Raw genomic sequence first — 16,695 nt, 5'->3', positions numbered from 1 at the left:
AATATATGAATTAGTATTTCACCCGCACATGCGCGAGTTGAACTCACATTCGCCAAATGAGTGAATGTGCACATTCGCCGAAATATTCACATTTACCGTAACATATATACCTAGTAGACACGCCGCTGGGTGTTGCTACTACCTTCTGATATGTATTGTAAGATATTTATTGTTAGCAATCTCTGATTAATGTTAATGCTCTTGTAAAACAGATTGCAAAATAAATTAAATAACAAAATACCAATCAAAGACACAGTTAAGTACTTGGGTATTCACATGAATCGCAGATTAACCAGGAAGCCGCACACCGTGGCAAAAATAAAACAAGTTAAACTTATACTTTCAAAATTAAATTGGCTTATTGGTCAAAAATCAAAATTATCATTAGATAATAAGCTTCTGATTTATAAGACGTATTGCATCCAACTGTGTTGATGTTGTAGTGAATCAAATGTGGGACTTCTTCAACGATTACAATCTAAAACTAGTGGGGTGGGTGGCATCATGCCTTAAGGCAAATTGCTGGAACTTCCCGTACCGTAACGAAATGTTCGAGGAATATTGAATGTTTTCAAATAGATTATTATAAATATTGTAACATTGTCTAATATTTATAAGAATTATATAAACTGAATTGCAGAGTTGAAATTATTTGTTTAAAGTATATTAGAGCTATAGTCAGAATTAAAAATAAAATCTGAATTATTTTCGATATACAAAAAATTAAAAAAAAAAAAAAAAAAATGGAACAAAATTTTTTTTCCAAAATCAATTATTTTGTTAACACAAGCAGAAAGTTCTTTGAATCAATTGAATCGGACGCTTAGTTCTCTCAAAAACTGCCATTTTTTGTACATTTAGCTCTGTATCTCCGAAATGGCTGGGCCTGCCTTTGCGAAAAACTAATAACTCCTTCTCCCAATCATTACTAATTGAATGTTTTTTAGATCATTCAAATCGGATGCTCCGTTCTCTCAAAAACTTGATTTCTATTATCTGCACTCTTTGCTCCTTATCTCCGTAACTGCTGGACCTGCCTTTGCCAAAAACTAATCAGCACATCTCCTTATCAATAGGAATCGAATGTTTTTTAAACCATTCAAATCGGTTGATCCGTACGCCCGAAAACGTGGGCGAAAATTTGTATCCATACATACATACACACACACACACACACACATCCATTTTTTTTGAAGTATGCCAAAACGTTCAGAAACCTTCAAAACGTCGAGAAATGTAAAAATTTTCAATTCCGATTTTCGGCCCATTACAATAACTTACCCTACGGGAAGTTAATAAGGACGATTACTGATGCCCCGTGGTTTGTTAGCAACAAAATCATACATGATGTCCTCAACATCTCTTTTGTAGTGGATGTCATCAAGAATACCAGTACTGGACATCATACTAAAATTCATGATCATCCTAAAGCAACTTTGGCTCATCTGCTTGATAAACCAGCTATAAGAAGACTACGCAAGAAACAGCCTATAGACTTTATGTAAAAAATTGTTTTCCATAGTCAATTGCTTATTGGAGCAATTACTACAATTTGGTTTTTCCATTTTTTATTTATTTATTAACTTCCCGTAGGGTAAGTTATTGAAATGGGCCGAAAATCGGAATTGAAAATTTTTACATTTCTCGACGTTTTGAAGGTTTCTGAACGTTTTGGCATACTTCAGAAAAAATGGATGTGTGTGTGTGTGTGTATGTATGTATGGATACAAATTTTCGCCCACGTTTTCGGGCGTACGGATCAACCGATTTGAATGGTTTAAAAAACATTCGATTTCTATTGATAAGGAGATGTGCTGATTAGTTTTTGGCAAAGGCAGGTCCAGCAGTTACGGAGATAAGGAGCAAAGAGTGCAGAAAATAAAAATCGAGTTTCTGAGAGAACGGAGCATCAGATTTGAAGAAGGGGTTATTAGTTTTTCGCAAAGGCAGGCCCAGCCATTTCAGAGATACAGAGCTAAATGTACAAAAAATGGCAGTTTTTGAGAGAACTAAGCGTCCGATTCAATTGATTCAAATAACTTTCTGCTTGTCTTAACAAAAGAATTGATTTTGGAAAAAAAAAATTTTGTCCCATTTTTTTTTTTTTTTTTTTTTTTATAATTTTTTGTATATCGAAAATAATTCAGATTTTATTTGTAATTCTGACTATAGTTTTAATATACTTTAAACAAATAATTTCAACTTTGTAATTTAGTTTATATAATTCTTATAAATATTAGACAATGTTACAATATTTATAATAATCTATTTGAAAACATTGAATATTTCTCGAACATTTCGTTACGGTACGGGAAGTTCCAGCAATTTGCCTTAAGGCACGATGCCACCCACCCCACTAGTTTTTCTTTATTTTTAATCCATTTTTATTAATTTATTTATTATTATTATTATTATTTTTATTTTTTTATTTATTTCTGTGATTATTATTTTTATGTATAATTCAGCCATATAACTCATAGAGTATGTAAAAAATTATGATTGCTATATAATATAAATTAATAAAAAAAACTGTTTTAAATGTTTCTTTTACATTTCTACATTCAAATTAATTTTTGAATAGGAGCAGAAAATTGTACAGGCTTTCTAATGATGCTAATTTATAAGTAGTCGAAAGTGCCGCACTGGTAGGAAATGGAAAATGAAAAATTATTTTCACCTTTTCATGCACTAACAAATAATCTTTTCACATTAATTGTTATGAACAACATAGACAAGATCAGTGTAAATAGAATGACGTTAACATTTTTTTGATATCTTTTATATTTCCAACAAAAAGTAAGTTTGAAAAGGGAGCCACTTTTACATGTTTTCATTAATATCTCGGCCAAATGACGAGATAGGGAGTTGAAAATTGGTATATTGTATATTTTCGAAAATCATTTAAATACCAGGGTGAGGCCGATTCTGTATGAAAACACGCCCATATCCTTTGTTTAAATTTAATTTTATTCTTCACAAATGTGTTTTTAATGAATAACTAATACAATAAAATGTTATTACGTCAAAATTAGCAGCATTATGCAAGAACATCATTGCAAAATTTGTTTTTGTTTCGTGCAAAATAATAAAATTATAATTATGTAACGTGTTTTAAATCGATATCGTGTTGTAAACAATATCCGAGTCCAAGTATATATTGTCTATAAACTAATTTTTAATTAAATTATATATGTATATATATTATATATGTATATTATATATATATATATATATATATATATATATATATATATATAGAATTTTATGATATGAGTGGAACGAATATTAATTGTTTAATATGAACAAAACAGCACTCAGATTTGTTTAACACAACTTTATTTTATGATTACAGACGTTTCGAGACCATGGTGTGTCTCATCTTCAGTGTAATTTCAAAAACAGTTACTTATATACTACACATTCTTTAATACTTTATTTAAATTTCATTTAATTTTTGGTATACAAAAAACACCAACTATTCCTTGCAATGCTTGACACCGTACTAAAGAAACATATAACACTTACAGAAATATTCTAAACAAATTTGAAGTACTTATATAGATGGAGACAGAGAGGGTATCATTATAATGTAAACAGAAGGAGTGCTATCGCATACAAAATCGATAAAAATGAAAAAAACAAATTAATTTATTGAAAAGAATAAGATAAATGAAAAGAATTCATAAATTATTAATGATGTTTATATAAGTGTCATGTAAAATATTTGTGTCGGTTCTTAGATTTATGCTATTGTTAGTCCGAGCTATTAACATTGATTCTGCCATGCTCCGTTTAAATAAGTCTTTCTCATGGAATAAAATTTGGGGATTGTCAAAATCAAACTTATGGTTGTTGATATTAGCATGATCCACAAGTGTACTTTTAAATTTTTTGTTATCTATTTTTTCACATTGTAATTCATGTTGCCTGAGTCTCTTTCTAAGTTCTGGCAGGTCTGGCCAATATAAGAGCAATTGCAATCCAAACAATTTACTTTATAAACTATATCTTTCTTTTTTGTTAATGGAGTTTCATCTTTAATTTTGGAATATAAAAATTTTAATTGTTTTAATGGAGAAAAAGTAATACGAATATTGTGTTTTTTGAAAAGTCTTTTTGATAATTGGTTAAAATTATTGTCAAGATATGGAAAATTAATGAAAAAAGTTTTTTCAGGAACACTTGTTTTGCCAGGCTCTTCCGGTTTCTTATCAAAAGGTTCAAGTAATTTTGCGACTCTATTTTTAATAATTGGACAAATTAACTTATATGGAAAATTATTGCCAAGTAGGATCGTTTTAACTAATTTTATGTTTGTATCATAAAACAGGGGATCAGATAATAAAATAGCGTGATCTACAAGATTTAGAATGGTAGAAATTTTTATATTGAGAGGAACATGCGAATTAAAATTAATGTATCTCCCGGACCAACTATCTTTTCTGTACCAGTCTGTATAACATACACCGCCTCTATTAATGAGTTTTACGTCTAGAAAGTTGGTCCGGGAGATACATTAATTTTAATTCGCATGTTCCTCTCAATATAAAAATTTCTACCATTCTAAATCTTGTAGATCACGCTATTTTATTATCTGATCCCCTGTTTTATGATACAAACATAAAATTAGTTAAAACGATCCTACTTGGCAATAATTTTCCATATAAGTTAATTTGTCCAATTATTAAAAATAGAGTCGCAAAATTACTTGAACCTTTTGATAAGAAACCGGAAGAGCCTGGCAAAACAAGTGTTCCTGAAAAAACTTTTTTCATTAATTTTCCATATCTTGACAATAATTTTAACCAATTATCAAAAAGACTTTTCAAAAAACACAATATTCGTATTACTTTTTCTCCATTAAAACAATTAAAATTTTTATATTCCAAAATTAAAGATGAAACTCCATTAACAAAAAAGAAAGATATAGTTTATAAAGTAAATTGTTTGGATTGCAATTGCTCTTATATTGGCCAGACCTGCCAGAACTTAGAAAAGAGACTCAGGCAACATGAATTACAATGTGAAAAAATAGATAACAAAAAATTTAAAAGTACACTTGTGGATCATGCTAATATCAACAACCATAAGTTTGATTTTGACAATCCCCAAATTTTATTCCATGAAAAAGACTTATTTAAACGGAGCATGGCAGAATCAATGTTAATAGCTCGGACTAACAATAGCATAAATCTAAGAACCGACACAAATATTTTACATGACACTTATATAAACATCATTAATAATTTATGAATTCTTTTCATTTATCTTATTCTTTTCAATAAATTAATTTGTTTTTTTCATTTTTATCGATTTTGTATGCGATAGCACTCCTTCTGTTTACATTATAATGATACCCTCTCTGTCTCCATCTATATAAGTACTTCAAATTTGTTTAGAATATTTCTGTAAGTGTTATATGTTTCTTTAGTACGGTGTCAAGCATTGCAAGGAATAGTTGGTGTTTTTTGTATACCAAAAATTAAATGAAATTTAAATAAAGTATTAAAGAATGTGTAGTATATAAGTAACTGTTTTTGAAATTACACTGAAGATGAGACACACCATGGTCTCGAAACGTCTGTAATCATAAAATAAAGTTGTGTTAAACAAATCTGAGTGCTGTTTTGTTCATATTAAACAATTAATATATATATATATATATATATATATAAACTAGTTTGGTGCGTTTTCAGGTTTCTAGAATATATTTTGTTTATAATTATTGGTATTTACATACGCAACAATCAACAAATAACAAATAGCGCAAAAATAATTCTATAAATAACTATTTTTTTATGCATATTGATGAAAGAACAAGCAATTAATATAACAGTGATAAAAAAATAACATTTCTTTGGTAAAGAAAATAAAATTGTTGAGGAAACAACGTGCTAATTCCTTTTCTTGTCAGCTTGATATCAAGCCGTGAGAATTTAAATTTTTATTTAAAATTCAATTTTGTACAAATTGCATGAAAGTTTTGTTCACTTGTATTGGATGGTTTTAAAGATTTGTGGAAATAATTTAATGTTTTTGTGTAGGTAGAAATATAAAAGAAAACTGAACGATGTGTGAAGTATAAAGGGGCTTCTGCACGACGTTATTGAAGTCTTAATATAATTATTTTATCAGTGAGGAAAAATAACAATTCACTGGTAATTAAACTAAATTTCTTTCTAATTTTATTCACCAATCAAAAAAATCACTTCTGTCAGCTTGATATCAAGCAGTAAGCTTATTAGTTTTTACTTAAAACTCATTAAATTGAACTTGCTTAAATTTTTATTCATTAATGCAGAAATAATTTCTGAGAAAAATAAGTTGTATTTTGCCTTACCTGTCAGCTTGATATTAAGCAGTAAGAATATTATAAATTAGTTTTTGTACAAGACACACAAAAATTTTGTTTTATAAAATTAAACGTTTTTGTGTAGGTAGAAAAAGAAAAGAAAACTGAATTGGATCCATAAAGGGCAAAAAAGGGAATTCTGCACAATGACACATTGATGAAAAATTAAAGGTCTGGTTATGGAAAAACATACATATGATAAATATATCTGTGAGGAAAAATATAATTTTTGCGATAATGAAATTAAACATTTTTGTAATTTTATTTACCTTAATCAATGAGAAAAAAATGTTCTTTTTATTCTTCTTAATAATATTATAAATTAATTATTGTACAAGTTATATAAAAATTTTATCTACTTATAAGAACTGATTTTAATGATTTTGTGAAACTAAACTAATACTTTTGTATAGGTAGAAACAAAAAAGAAATCCGAATTGGACCAATTTTCGGACTTCAATTAAGGAAATTTGAAGGTCTGAAAGGTTTACAGGCAATTGGCGAGTTATACAAAGAGAAAATTCACAGCAATTGAAATTTTATGCAGAAGGAGTTAGGAATGTAAAAAGTAATAAAAAAAATTGGTAAATAAAATATGGTGCCCAGACAGAATCCACCAATAATAATACTTTTTTGCCAAAAAAGATATAAATTATTCGTTAATCTAAAATCAGATTTTGTTTAGTTGAATAACTGAAATAATTTGTTATTAAAATCTCTGTCTATATAAATAACTAAATATTTCATATTAAAAAGCTTTATTTATCTGAATACTAATATTTAATTTGTCATTATAATAATCTGTTCATTTAAATAACTGAATATTGATTATTCAGTAAACTTTGTCTATTAAAATTATTTATTAACACCAAAAGTACCAAATATTGTATATTTATTTAAAAATTGAATTTTGTTGTTACTAAACAAAGCTTATTATGTATATTTATTAACTTCATGGGGTTAAGTTATACTAATCGCAAAAAAATCTAAAATATTTTTTTTGCATATCTTTACGTTTTAAGGTCTTCTAAACATTTTGGCTTACCATAAAAAAATGGATAATGTGTGTGTGTGTGCGGATGCAAGTTTGTGTCGCCGATTTCTGAACATGGATCAACCAATTTGAAATTGCGATTGATTTGAAAAAAGGTTCAATATTTACAAAATATTATCAATATTGTTCAATATTAACAAAAAATATTTTTTTTAAGAAGCTCAATTCTTTCAGTTTTTAAAACTCACAAAAATCGACTTTTTTCAGAGTTTTCTGTCTTTTTTAAAAATATTAATTTTTGGCACGGAAAGGTCCTTAAGGTAAGATACCATGCACCACCACTTTATTTATTTATCCATAAATTTTATCAATTCGATCAATTACGATAATTGTAAGTGGCGTTTTAAATCAAGCTGCAAAAAGTGTATGTCCTAAGGCCTTCATTCCAAACACAAATGATTTTATATAATTGTACCACTTTTCTGTGAGCCGATAATATTTAAAGATAAAATTAGCAAATTGGCAAATTAGTAAATTTTCTGACAAAAACAAACGTTTATAATAATTAATGCATCCTTCAATTACTTTCTTATAATCCATCTCTGATAACATACAACAATTTCAAGGTAAGTTTCAAAGGTTTCAAGTTCAAGATTTCATTAATAAACAGAAAAGAAAAATACGTAAATAATTGTTGTAAACATCATCATTATTAAATTATTATATTATTACATCAATGTAAAACGAGTATATTGTTTTTAACAATTTATTATTACATATATAAGGAGAGCATGAATATAAAACGAATCAGTCGAATCGATAATGTAAATAAATAAACTAAACTAATAAATAGACTAAATTTTGTTTAATAACAAAGAATTTCAATTATTTAAATAAATAGGCAATATTGTTGTTTTTGGTGTTTTTAAATAATTTCAATAGACAAAGTTTTCCGAATAAAACAGTTATTTAAATGGACAGATGTTTTAAATAACACATTATTACAGTTATTTAAATAAATAGACAGAGATTTTTAATAACAAATTAAATAGTAGTTATTCTGATGAATAAAGTTTTTTAATAATTAATTTCAGTTAAAAAATAGACCGAGTTTTTTAACAAATTAAATATCAATTATTCAGACAAATGAAGGTATTTAAATATAAATATTTAGTTGCTTAAAAAATAGACAAATTGTTCAAAATGTAAAAACAGCATTGTTATTTTTTGTGCTTATAAATAAAAATATATAAAGTCAACGGATTGTTGATAAAAAAATTGGATTTTAACAAATTTAATACAGTTTACCGATTATTTATAATTTTAAATTGTAAAATAATTTTTTTAATAGATTAATAATATTTAGCAGCATCATAATAATAAAAATCAATAACAAATTTGAAAATTTTTTTTCTTATTACTTAAGTTAATATTTATTTAATTTCAAACGCATTTATATATTTTAATTAGGTATAAATACTTTAAAATATAATTGTGAAACCTTCAAACAATTTTATAAATATTAATGAAGTATTAATAAGATTAGAAAAATGCTTATTATAATAATTAGTGAATAGCAATAATAAAGTCACATAGTTTACCTGTAGTTTATAAATAAAGCCATTAGTTTTAACCCTCCGTCGGTCGGCGTGGTCTGGCCAGACTTTTTTCGACTTCAATTAGAAAAAAAAAAATACTTCTAGTAATCCTATCGACTTAAAATTTCTTGACTTTTCCTAAAATTTCATTAGCTGTCGATCAATGAAAAAATCAGGACGAAAAAATGTACAGAAGGATAATTATAAGGATTTAATTTTTTTTATACTTCGAACGGTCGGAAAGGTCTGTCTAGACCACCCATACATTTTGTATGAAATATACGCTTTTTCATGGTATTTTCTATTCAAACTGCGTTGTTTATATTCTTTGCTATGTGTTCTAACATAAATGTTAGTATTTTCATGACGAGAGTTTCTTGAAAACCTACCAAACTTATTGGTCATCGCAAACACTGAAAATCGGATGAGTAATGCACACATTCATTCAGGCGCCAAAAAAAATAAATACTGTTTTTCATTGATTTAAAACAGAAAAATTAACAAAAAAAGCAACTTTTTTTTTATATTTCTTGATTTTTTTATATAATCGTTAATACATAAGACACCAAAAACTCATTTATCCCATATAAATGCATATAAAATGAATGGTGGTCCAGCCAGACCTTTCCGACCGTTCGAAGGTGAAAAAATATCCGACCGACGGAGGGTTAAACAAGTATAAATAATATTAGAAAAATGTTCACTAAAAATAAATTAATTAGTTGTTTAAATATATTTTGTTGTTTAATGTGGTTTTTGCCTGAAGCAATGTCTTTGTACACCAAAACCACAGTAAGTAATTTTTATTTACAGTAATATTACAGTAATACAATAAAATTAAACAATATTGTTTATTGTATGTATGTGTGTGTGTATATATCATATATAAAATTATCGTGTCACAAAGTTCGTTCCCCGAAACAGCTTTACCGATTATTACCAAATTTGATATGCGTATTCAGTAGGCCTGTGAATCGGTAACTATCTATTTTTCATACTTCTAAGTACTAAGGGTAGTTCATCACCCTTAATTTTTTTTTGTAATTTTTGGATATTTTTTTGTTTTTAATTTTTTATAATGTGGTTTAAAAATACATACAACACTGAAAATTTACTTTTTTAACCAACCCTTATTTTTCTATAGCCATTTTAGTTCCACAATCTATTTTTATCATTGAATATTTTTGATATAATTTCAGTTCAGATTTTTGAGGATGAAGAAAAGCAGAAATTTTACAATTTACAATTTAGCAGAATTACAATTTATTTTTATCAAGGTTTGTCCTTCCCTAACATTTTTTTAAAGTTTTTGACCAATCTTTTTCTTTGAATTTTCTATAATTTGAAATTGAAAAATACATTGGACTCCTTTTACTATGAAAAACTAATTATTTTTATCAAGAATTGTCCACTCTTATTTTTTAAATTTTGGAATCAATTTTCTTTTAGTTTTAATTTCACCTTTATTTGACATGATTTTAGTTAAGATTTTTTTTAAGTATATGAAAATGGTTAAATGTTACTTTAAAACACAATTTATACACATTTGACACATTTTTTTCATTATGAGGTCATTTTTTTTATTATAAAGATTACATACATTCTTTTTACTTCAAAATACTATTTATTTTTATCAAAGGTTGTCCACCCTCAATATTTTTTTTTAATTCATTTTATTTTAATTTTCTATAATTCAAAATTGAAAAATACATGAAACTCTTTTTACTTCAATAAACTATTTATTTTTTTTTCAAGGGTTGAAGGAGAGAAGTTTATGTTTTGCATAAAAAATCCGAATCGCTAATTTTATGTTTTCTCGACGTTTCAAGCCAATCTGAATCGAATGAGACCAAATTTGTAAAAAGTATGTGTGTGTGTGCGTGTATGTGAACAGATTTTTTGTCGTAAATCGACGTTTTCTCAAAAACGGCTAGACCGATTTCAAACATTTAAAAGCCAATCGATGTATTTCGACGAGGACTAGCAGTTTTGTGAACGATAGGCCAAGGCGTTTCTTTATAAATAGCAGAAAAGTGAAAAAAATATCTTATAGATCCTACTAAAATATTACGGTCCCACGGCAACTCGTTTAACTTTAAAAGTCCGTCAAAGTTTGCAAAAATTAGTATCGTTTTTTTTGGCATTTGTGAAAATTAGACCTTTCATCAACGTTTCTTAGTTTTGTGCGACGATCGGCCAGGCGTTTCTTTGTGATTTGGAAAAAAGTGTTAAACTTTTCGCCCACTTTTATTCTCATACTACCGAATCAATTTTAAAAAATGAAAAACTGTTCGAAAGATATTAGTTGGGAATGATACTGATTAGTTTTAGGTGAAAATCTACCGAGCCGTTTTCTTGTTAAAAAAAAATTTAAGCCGATTTTTATGGAACTTTTTTACTGAACTTACTGAAATATAATGGCCTTACGACAAGTAGTTTAATTTTAAAAATTCATCAAAGTTTTAGAAAATGAGTAGTTTTTTGACGTTTGTTTTAAATTTAAAATTAGTCGATTTACTTGGTATAACAATAGAGCACATGACCTTAATAAACATACTAAACCAGTGATTCCCAACATTTTTTGGGCCCCGCCCCACCTTGAGGTTTATAAAAACGTTATGCTCCCCCATACGATTTTTTTTCTCCCAGAAAAAATGTGGATGTAACTTTTAAGATGAAATCGCTATTAAATTGTTATTAAACATCATAAGTAAATTTTCGGAATAAGCCAACATACGGAAATTTCAAACTAATTTTATTACTGTTTTTTTCGAAATTTATTTAATGCAATACTTAAGCTGAAACAAAGATTTCATATTAGGTTCTAATCTAAGCTTTTTCTTTTTTTCAATAAATTATAGCAAATTTTTGTACATATGATTACATTTAGGCATTTGGTTTCACTTTCTTCATAAAGTCATTTCTTAACGAATCTACTTGACATTTTCTTAACTCAGAACGGAATTATATCTTAATTTTATATATTTTTTGTTAAATCTTTTTCAGTTATCAGATTGGAAACTAAGTAAGTGCGCATATTTTTCTAGAAATTGATAGTTATCGTTGGCAACTAAGTAAGTGCGCATTTTAGTTAGAAAATCTAAGACAATTTTTGCGTGGAATTAAATAATTTTGTTATGTATACCATTTTGATCGATGGCCTTTTGTTATTTTACAAGAAGGATAATTAACCTAAGTTTATAAAACTTCTAGTTTTTATTAGCAAAAACTAAATTAGACACAATTTGACACCATCATGATTTTTTTTTATATTCAAGGGTTTTAAATCAGATGGTTTGTAGTCAGGAACATTTGATGGATGTGGAGAAAATTTTTCACCAACCCACAATAATTTTTAAACATAGCCAAATTGTTTCTATTAGCCCAATCGATTATTGCTTTAATTAGTTTGTCCAAAACTTTAACTGGACAATCAGAGCAGCATTGAGTGGAAAATTACCAAAATGACATTTTCAAAACCAATTTTAACATAGCTGCTTTTTAAGACTTCGACACCATAAACAGCACCTATTCTTTGGGATGATCGTTTTACCATTTGCAGAAATAAAAATTCAAAATTTGACTAAAATGTTTGTTTTAATATTCCATCTTTCAACAAATACTCTACATAACCGATCAAAAAGTTAAAGCTAAATTTCTCACTATACATTACTACCTCAACCTCAACAAACCTAAAGAATTATTTGAAGCAATCTAACAATAAAAGCCGCGCTTAGTGTCAACCTTGTACTATTTAAGGATACAATAAAAATTCGTTTATTTTAAATTAATTCCATCTTTAGCCATAGTTACTGACAGTGAGTAAAAAACTCACATCATATTTACAATTTTTCTGCTTTTAAAGCCTTGTATAAAACTCTGTTCTCATAAAGCTTCGCAATTAACTTTAGTATTAAATATCACTTTTCTTGTGCATATTTCAAGTCGAGTCTTGTCACTGACCTTAAAGCATTTATGCCAAGCAGTCAGAAACTTGATTTACCTATTTTTTTGGTAATTTTCGTAAATTGGAATATAGAAGTTTAAAATAATTAGTGAAGGGCTAGTGGAACCCAAAGAATTGTTGCATCCCGCAATATTCTCTTTCATAATGTTGTTGTTGGATTTATATAAAGTTTATTGCATGTATCATTTTTAGATTATAATGGGTAGTTGTAATTTTATTATAAAGTATACTTCATATGTTATACATTATAATGAGAAAAAGTTAAGTCAACCCGGCAGAAAAAACATAACTCCGACACTAGGAAAGCAAGGTTGAAAACTAAAACTGTCGCGGCCACACTGACAGTGTCGCGACACCTTATTATTCCAAATCTAAGAAGCATTTTTTTTGTTAAATGTTTTACCGATACTATACTACATTACATTAAAATCACCAAAATTTTCAAATTGCCCCCCTGAAATTACAAATTGCCCCCCGGTGGGGCGTGCGCCCCACGTTGGGAAACACTGTACTAAACCATTGGAGTCCTACGAAAACTGTTTCAATTATAAAAATGGTTGATTTTTAATATTTTGCTTTTAGAAAATACTCCGAGTTAACGTGTTCGTTCGTTTGGAATTATGTGTAATAAATCCACTCGGAATACTTTTAATCACTCATAAATTAATTTAATTTTTATTGATTAATTCGATTATTTACACATGTCGGAAAGTTCATGTACCTTGCCTCAAGGCGAAATACCAACTAGTTAAATTTTAGAATCAATTTTTATTTAATTTTAATGTTCATAATTCGGAATTAGAAAATGTACACAACATTAGATTTTCACCCTGCTTCCGCAAATCTCTATTTCATAAAAGCCATTTTAGTAATCGAATAATTTTTCACCACGCTTCCAATCAGTGGGCGTTTCGTTTACTGAATATTTTATTTATATTATTTTAACCTTGTGACAAAGCATTAATTTTACTTAAAAAAAAAAACAATTTATTTTTATCAAAAGTTGTTCACCCCTTCTACTTTCTCGTTGTACAAATATTTTCCGATGTGAACAAACAGACACAAAGTTGATAAATGGTTTTGCAAAGTGAGCAATTTTTGCAAAGAATTAAATGTTGAATATTAAAATCTGAAGATACAACAGTTTTTGATAGTAAACTATAGGTACCATATAAATCTATGGCAAAGCTGTAAATTTTCCCACAATCTAATTTTTAACTTCCCGTAGGGCAAGTTATAGTAATCGCAAAAAAATCAAAAATGAAAATTTTTATATATCTTTACGTTTCAGAGGTTTCTGAACATTTTGGCATACCTTAGAAAAAATGGATGTATGTGTGTGTGTGTGTGTGTGTGTGTATGTGTGTGTGTATGTATGTATGTGTGTGTATGTATGTGCGGATACAAATTTTCGTCGACGATTTCGGGAACACGGATCAACCGATTTGAATAATTCAAAAAACATTCGATTCGTATTGATAAGGAGACGTGCTGATTAGTTTTTGGCGAAGGCAGGTCTAGCCGTTCCAAAGATACGGGGCAAAAAGTGCCGAAAACGGTAACTCAGTTTTTAAGAGAACGCAGCGTCCGATTTGAATAATTCAAAAAACATTTTACTTGTATTGACAAGATAAAGAATCGATAAAATTTTCATGAAGGTAGGTCTAGCGGTTTCGGAGATATGGAGGAAAAAGTAAAAAAATGAGCCATTTGGCGGTCAAAAATGGTCATTAGACATATGCACATCAAATTATCAGATATTTTATAGAGATTTTAACAATAAGTTTAAATTTTGTTAACATTGCTATGGGTTCCGTACCAATGCTTATGCGTTAGACAGCGATGCGGCGCTTACGCGCTTTATATTTTGTCCCTATGCAGTTAAAGCAGTACGATTGCTTTGAAAAAAAGTTCAGATCTTCCACAATATGTCAAAATAAAAAAAAAATTTTTTTTCAAAAAAAAAAAACAAAAAAAAAATTTAAAAAAATTAAAAAAAAAATTTTTTAAAAAAATTTTTTTTTTCAAAAAAAAGTAATTTTTTGTCCAATTTATAGTTTCTCAAAAATCTTATTTTTTCAAAGTAATTTTTTTTTTCAAAAATGTTAATTGTTTTTAAAAAAATAATAATTTTTGGTACGGGAAGTTCCAGCAATTTGCCTTAAGGCACGATGCCTTAATTGCCTTAAGACAGAATTCCACTTACAGCTAGTTTTTTTTCAATGTCAGTCAATTCGCTGGGAATGCTACATAAGAATATAATTTAAAAATGAATTATCGGATTTTGATTTGTAATTCAAAAATATCTGATATAATAAAAAACACGGCATTGCATAAAAATGCGCCTGATCGCCCGGCAAATATGAAAATATTTTCAAAATTTCCGATACCAAGAACAAGCATAAAAGAGCGCTGCCATGACAACGCTATTTTATGAGCTCTGTCACGGCAGAATTTCGCCATAAATGTGCCAATTCAATTTAAAATAGAATCAGTTTTGAGATTGGGTTGGCTCTAGCAAAGACTAATAAAGAACATTTATATGTGACGTGCTTTGCAGTGGGTAAACTATTCATATATTTTTTGATAGCTGCTCTTTTCACTTATACACCACATTTGCAATCAGTTATTTATTTTCGTACTAAATATTTAACACTAGCAATATGTTTTATGGCAAAACAACGATTACCGGGCCAGCTCACAAAATCTTATTCATTTTTTATTTTCAGGCTGACTTTATACAAGAATTCGGTTACCCTGTAGAACAGTACAACGTGACAACAAAAGATGGTTATATTTTATCTCTGCACAGAATACCGCGTTCACCAAAAAATGGTCCACTTTTAAAAACTTTTCAAAATTCTGACAATAAAGTGGTGCTGTTGATACCAGGATTGTTTTCAAGTTCTGCTGATTTTGTCCTGATGGGACCTAACAAATCATTAGGTAAAATGAGAAATGCAATTTACTTTGAAAAGTATTTAAACAGATTTTTTATGTTTTAGCTTTGTTTTTATCAGACCATGGCTATGATGTCTGGTTAGGCAATAATAGAGGTAATAAATATTCGCGGATGCACCAAACTTTGGATCCTGATAGTAATCTTGAATATTGGGACTTCAGGTATAAATTAGTTAATATAGAAACTACAATTGAATATATAAATAAATTAATAAATGATATTAATTGTAAATTAGTTGGCATGAAATGGGAACAGAAGATCTGCCGACAATTATCGATTTTGTTTTGAATGTTACTGGGCAGTCCAAGTTGGATTATATTGGGCACTCACAGGTAATAAGTAAAATAGAATATTTTGCCACAAGTTTATCCATAGCTATGTGTTAAGAGCTTTGATCCTGCAATCATAACGTGCCAATTACTATTTCCGTCTCAGGCAGCTCGATCTCAAGCAGTAATTAAAGCTATTTCACTCAAAATTATAGAACTAAATATGCTTTCAAGTGAATATTACTATTAATCTAATAGTAGTATCATCGCAAAGAAAATGGTTAAAAACAAGTTTACTTTCCAATATGTTAAAATTTTTTGTCAAATTGCCTTCGGACGCTTTTTTTTTGAGTAGATGCGGTATAACGTTGATTGTTCTCCTTTTTTGTTATTTTCCTCTCACCAATTGAATTTCATTGTCGTAAAGTAAATCTTGGTCAGAGTGATTCACGATGTCCTGCCGCTGTATTATGCGCTGCCAGTCCTTCGTCTTGTGCCCATGTTATGCCATCCAGCAAAACCTTCGCTTGATCCTTCGCCACAAAGACTAGAT

The 16,695-nt window shown here is 28.3% G+C and overlaps 1 protein-coding gene across 1 annotated transcript in view; it reads left to right on the top strand.

Moving 5' to 3' along the window:
- LOC113381751 (lipase 3-like) overlaps positions 1-16,695 on the top strand; it is a 36,689-nt gene that overhangs the window by 6,827 nt on the left and 13,167 nt on the right. Inside the window, exons 3-5 of the mRNA XM_026620474.1 lie at positions 15,641-15,857; positions 15,917-16,034; positions 16,109-16,205. Of these exons, the coding sequence (XP_026476259.1) occupies positions 15,641-15,857; positions 15,917-16,034; positions 16,109-16,205 (432 nt within the window). The remainder of the gene's footprint in view (positions 1-15,640; positions 15,858-15,916; positions 16,035-16,108; positions 16,206-16,695) is intronic.

This window comes from Ctenocephalides felis, unplaced genomic scaffold (assembly GCF_003426905.1).
Source record: "Ctenocephalides felis isolate EL2017-DRISC unplaced genomic scaffold, ASM342690v1 CF-g0.4_SCAFFOLD_03050, whole genome shotgun sequence".
Classification (NCBI taxonomy): Eukaryota; Metazoa; Arthropoda; class Insecta; order Siphonaptera; family Pulicidae; genus Ctenocephalides; species Ctenocephalides felis.
Note: the sequence above shows the minus strand (reverse complement) of the source record. Positions and strands in the feature narration are given on the sequence as shown.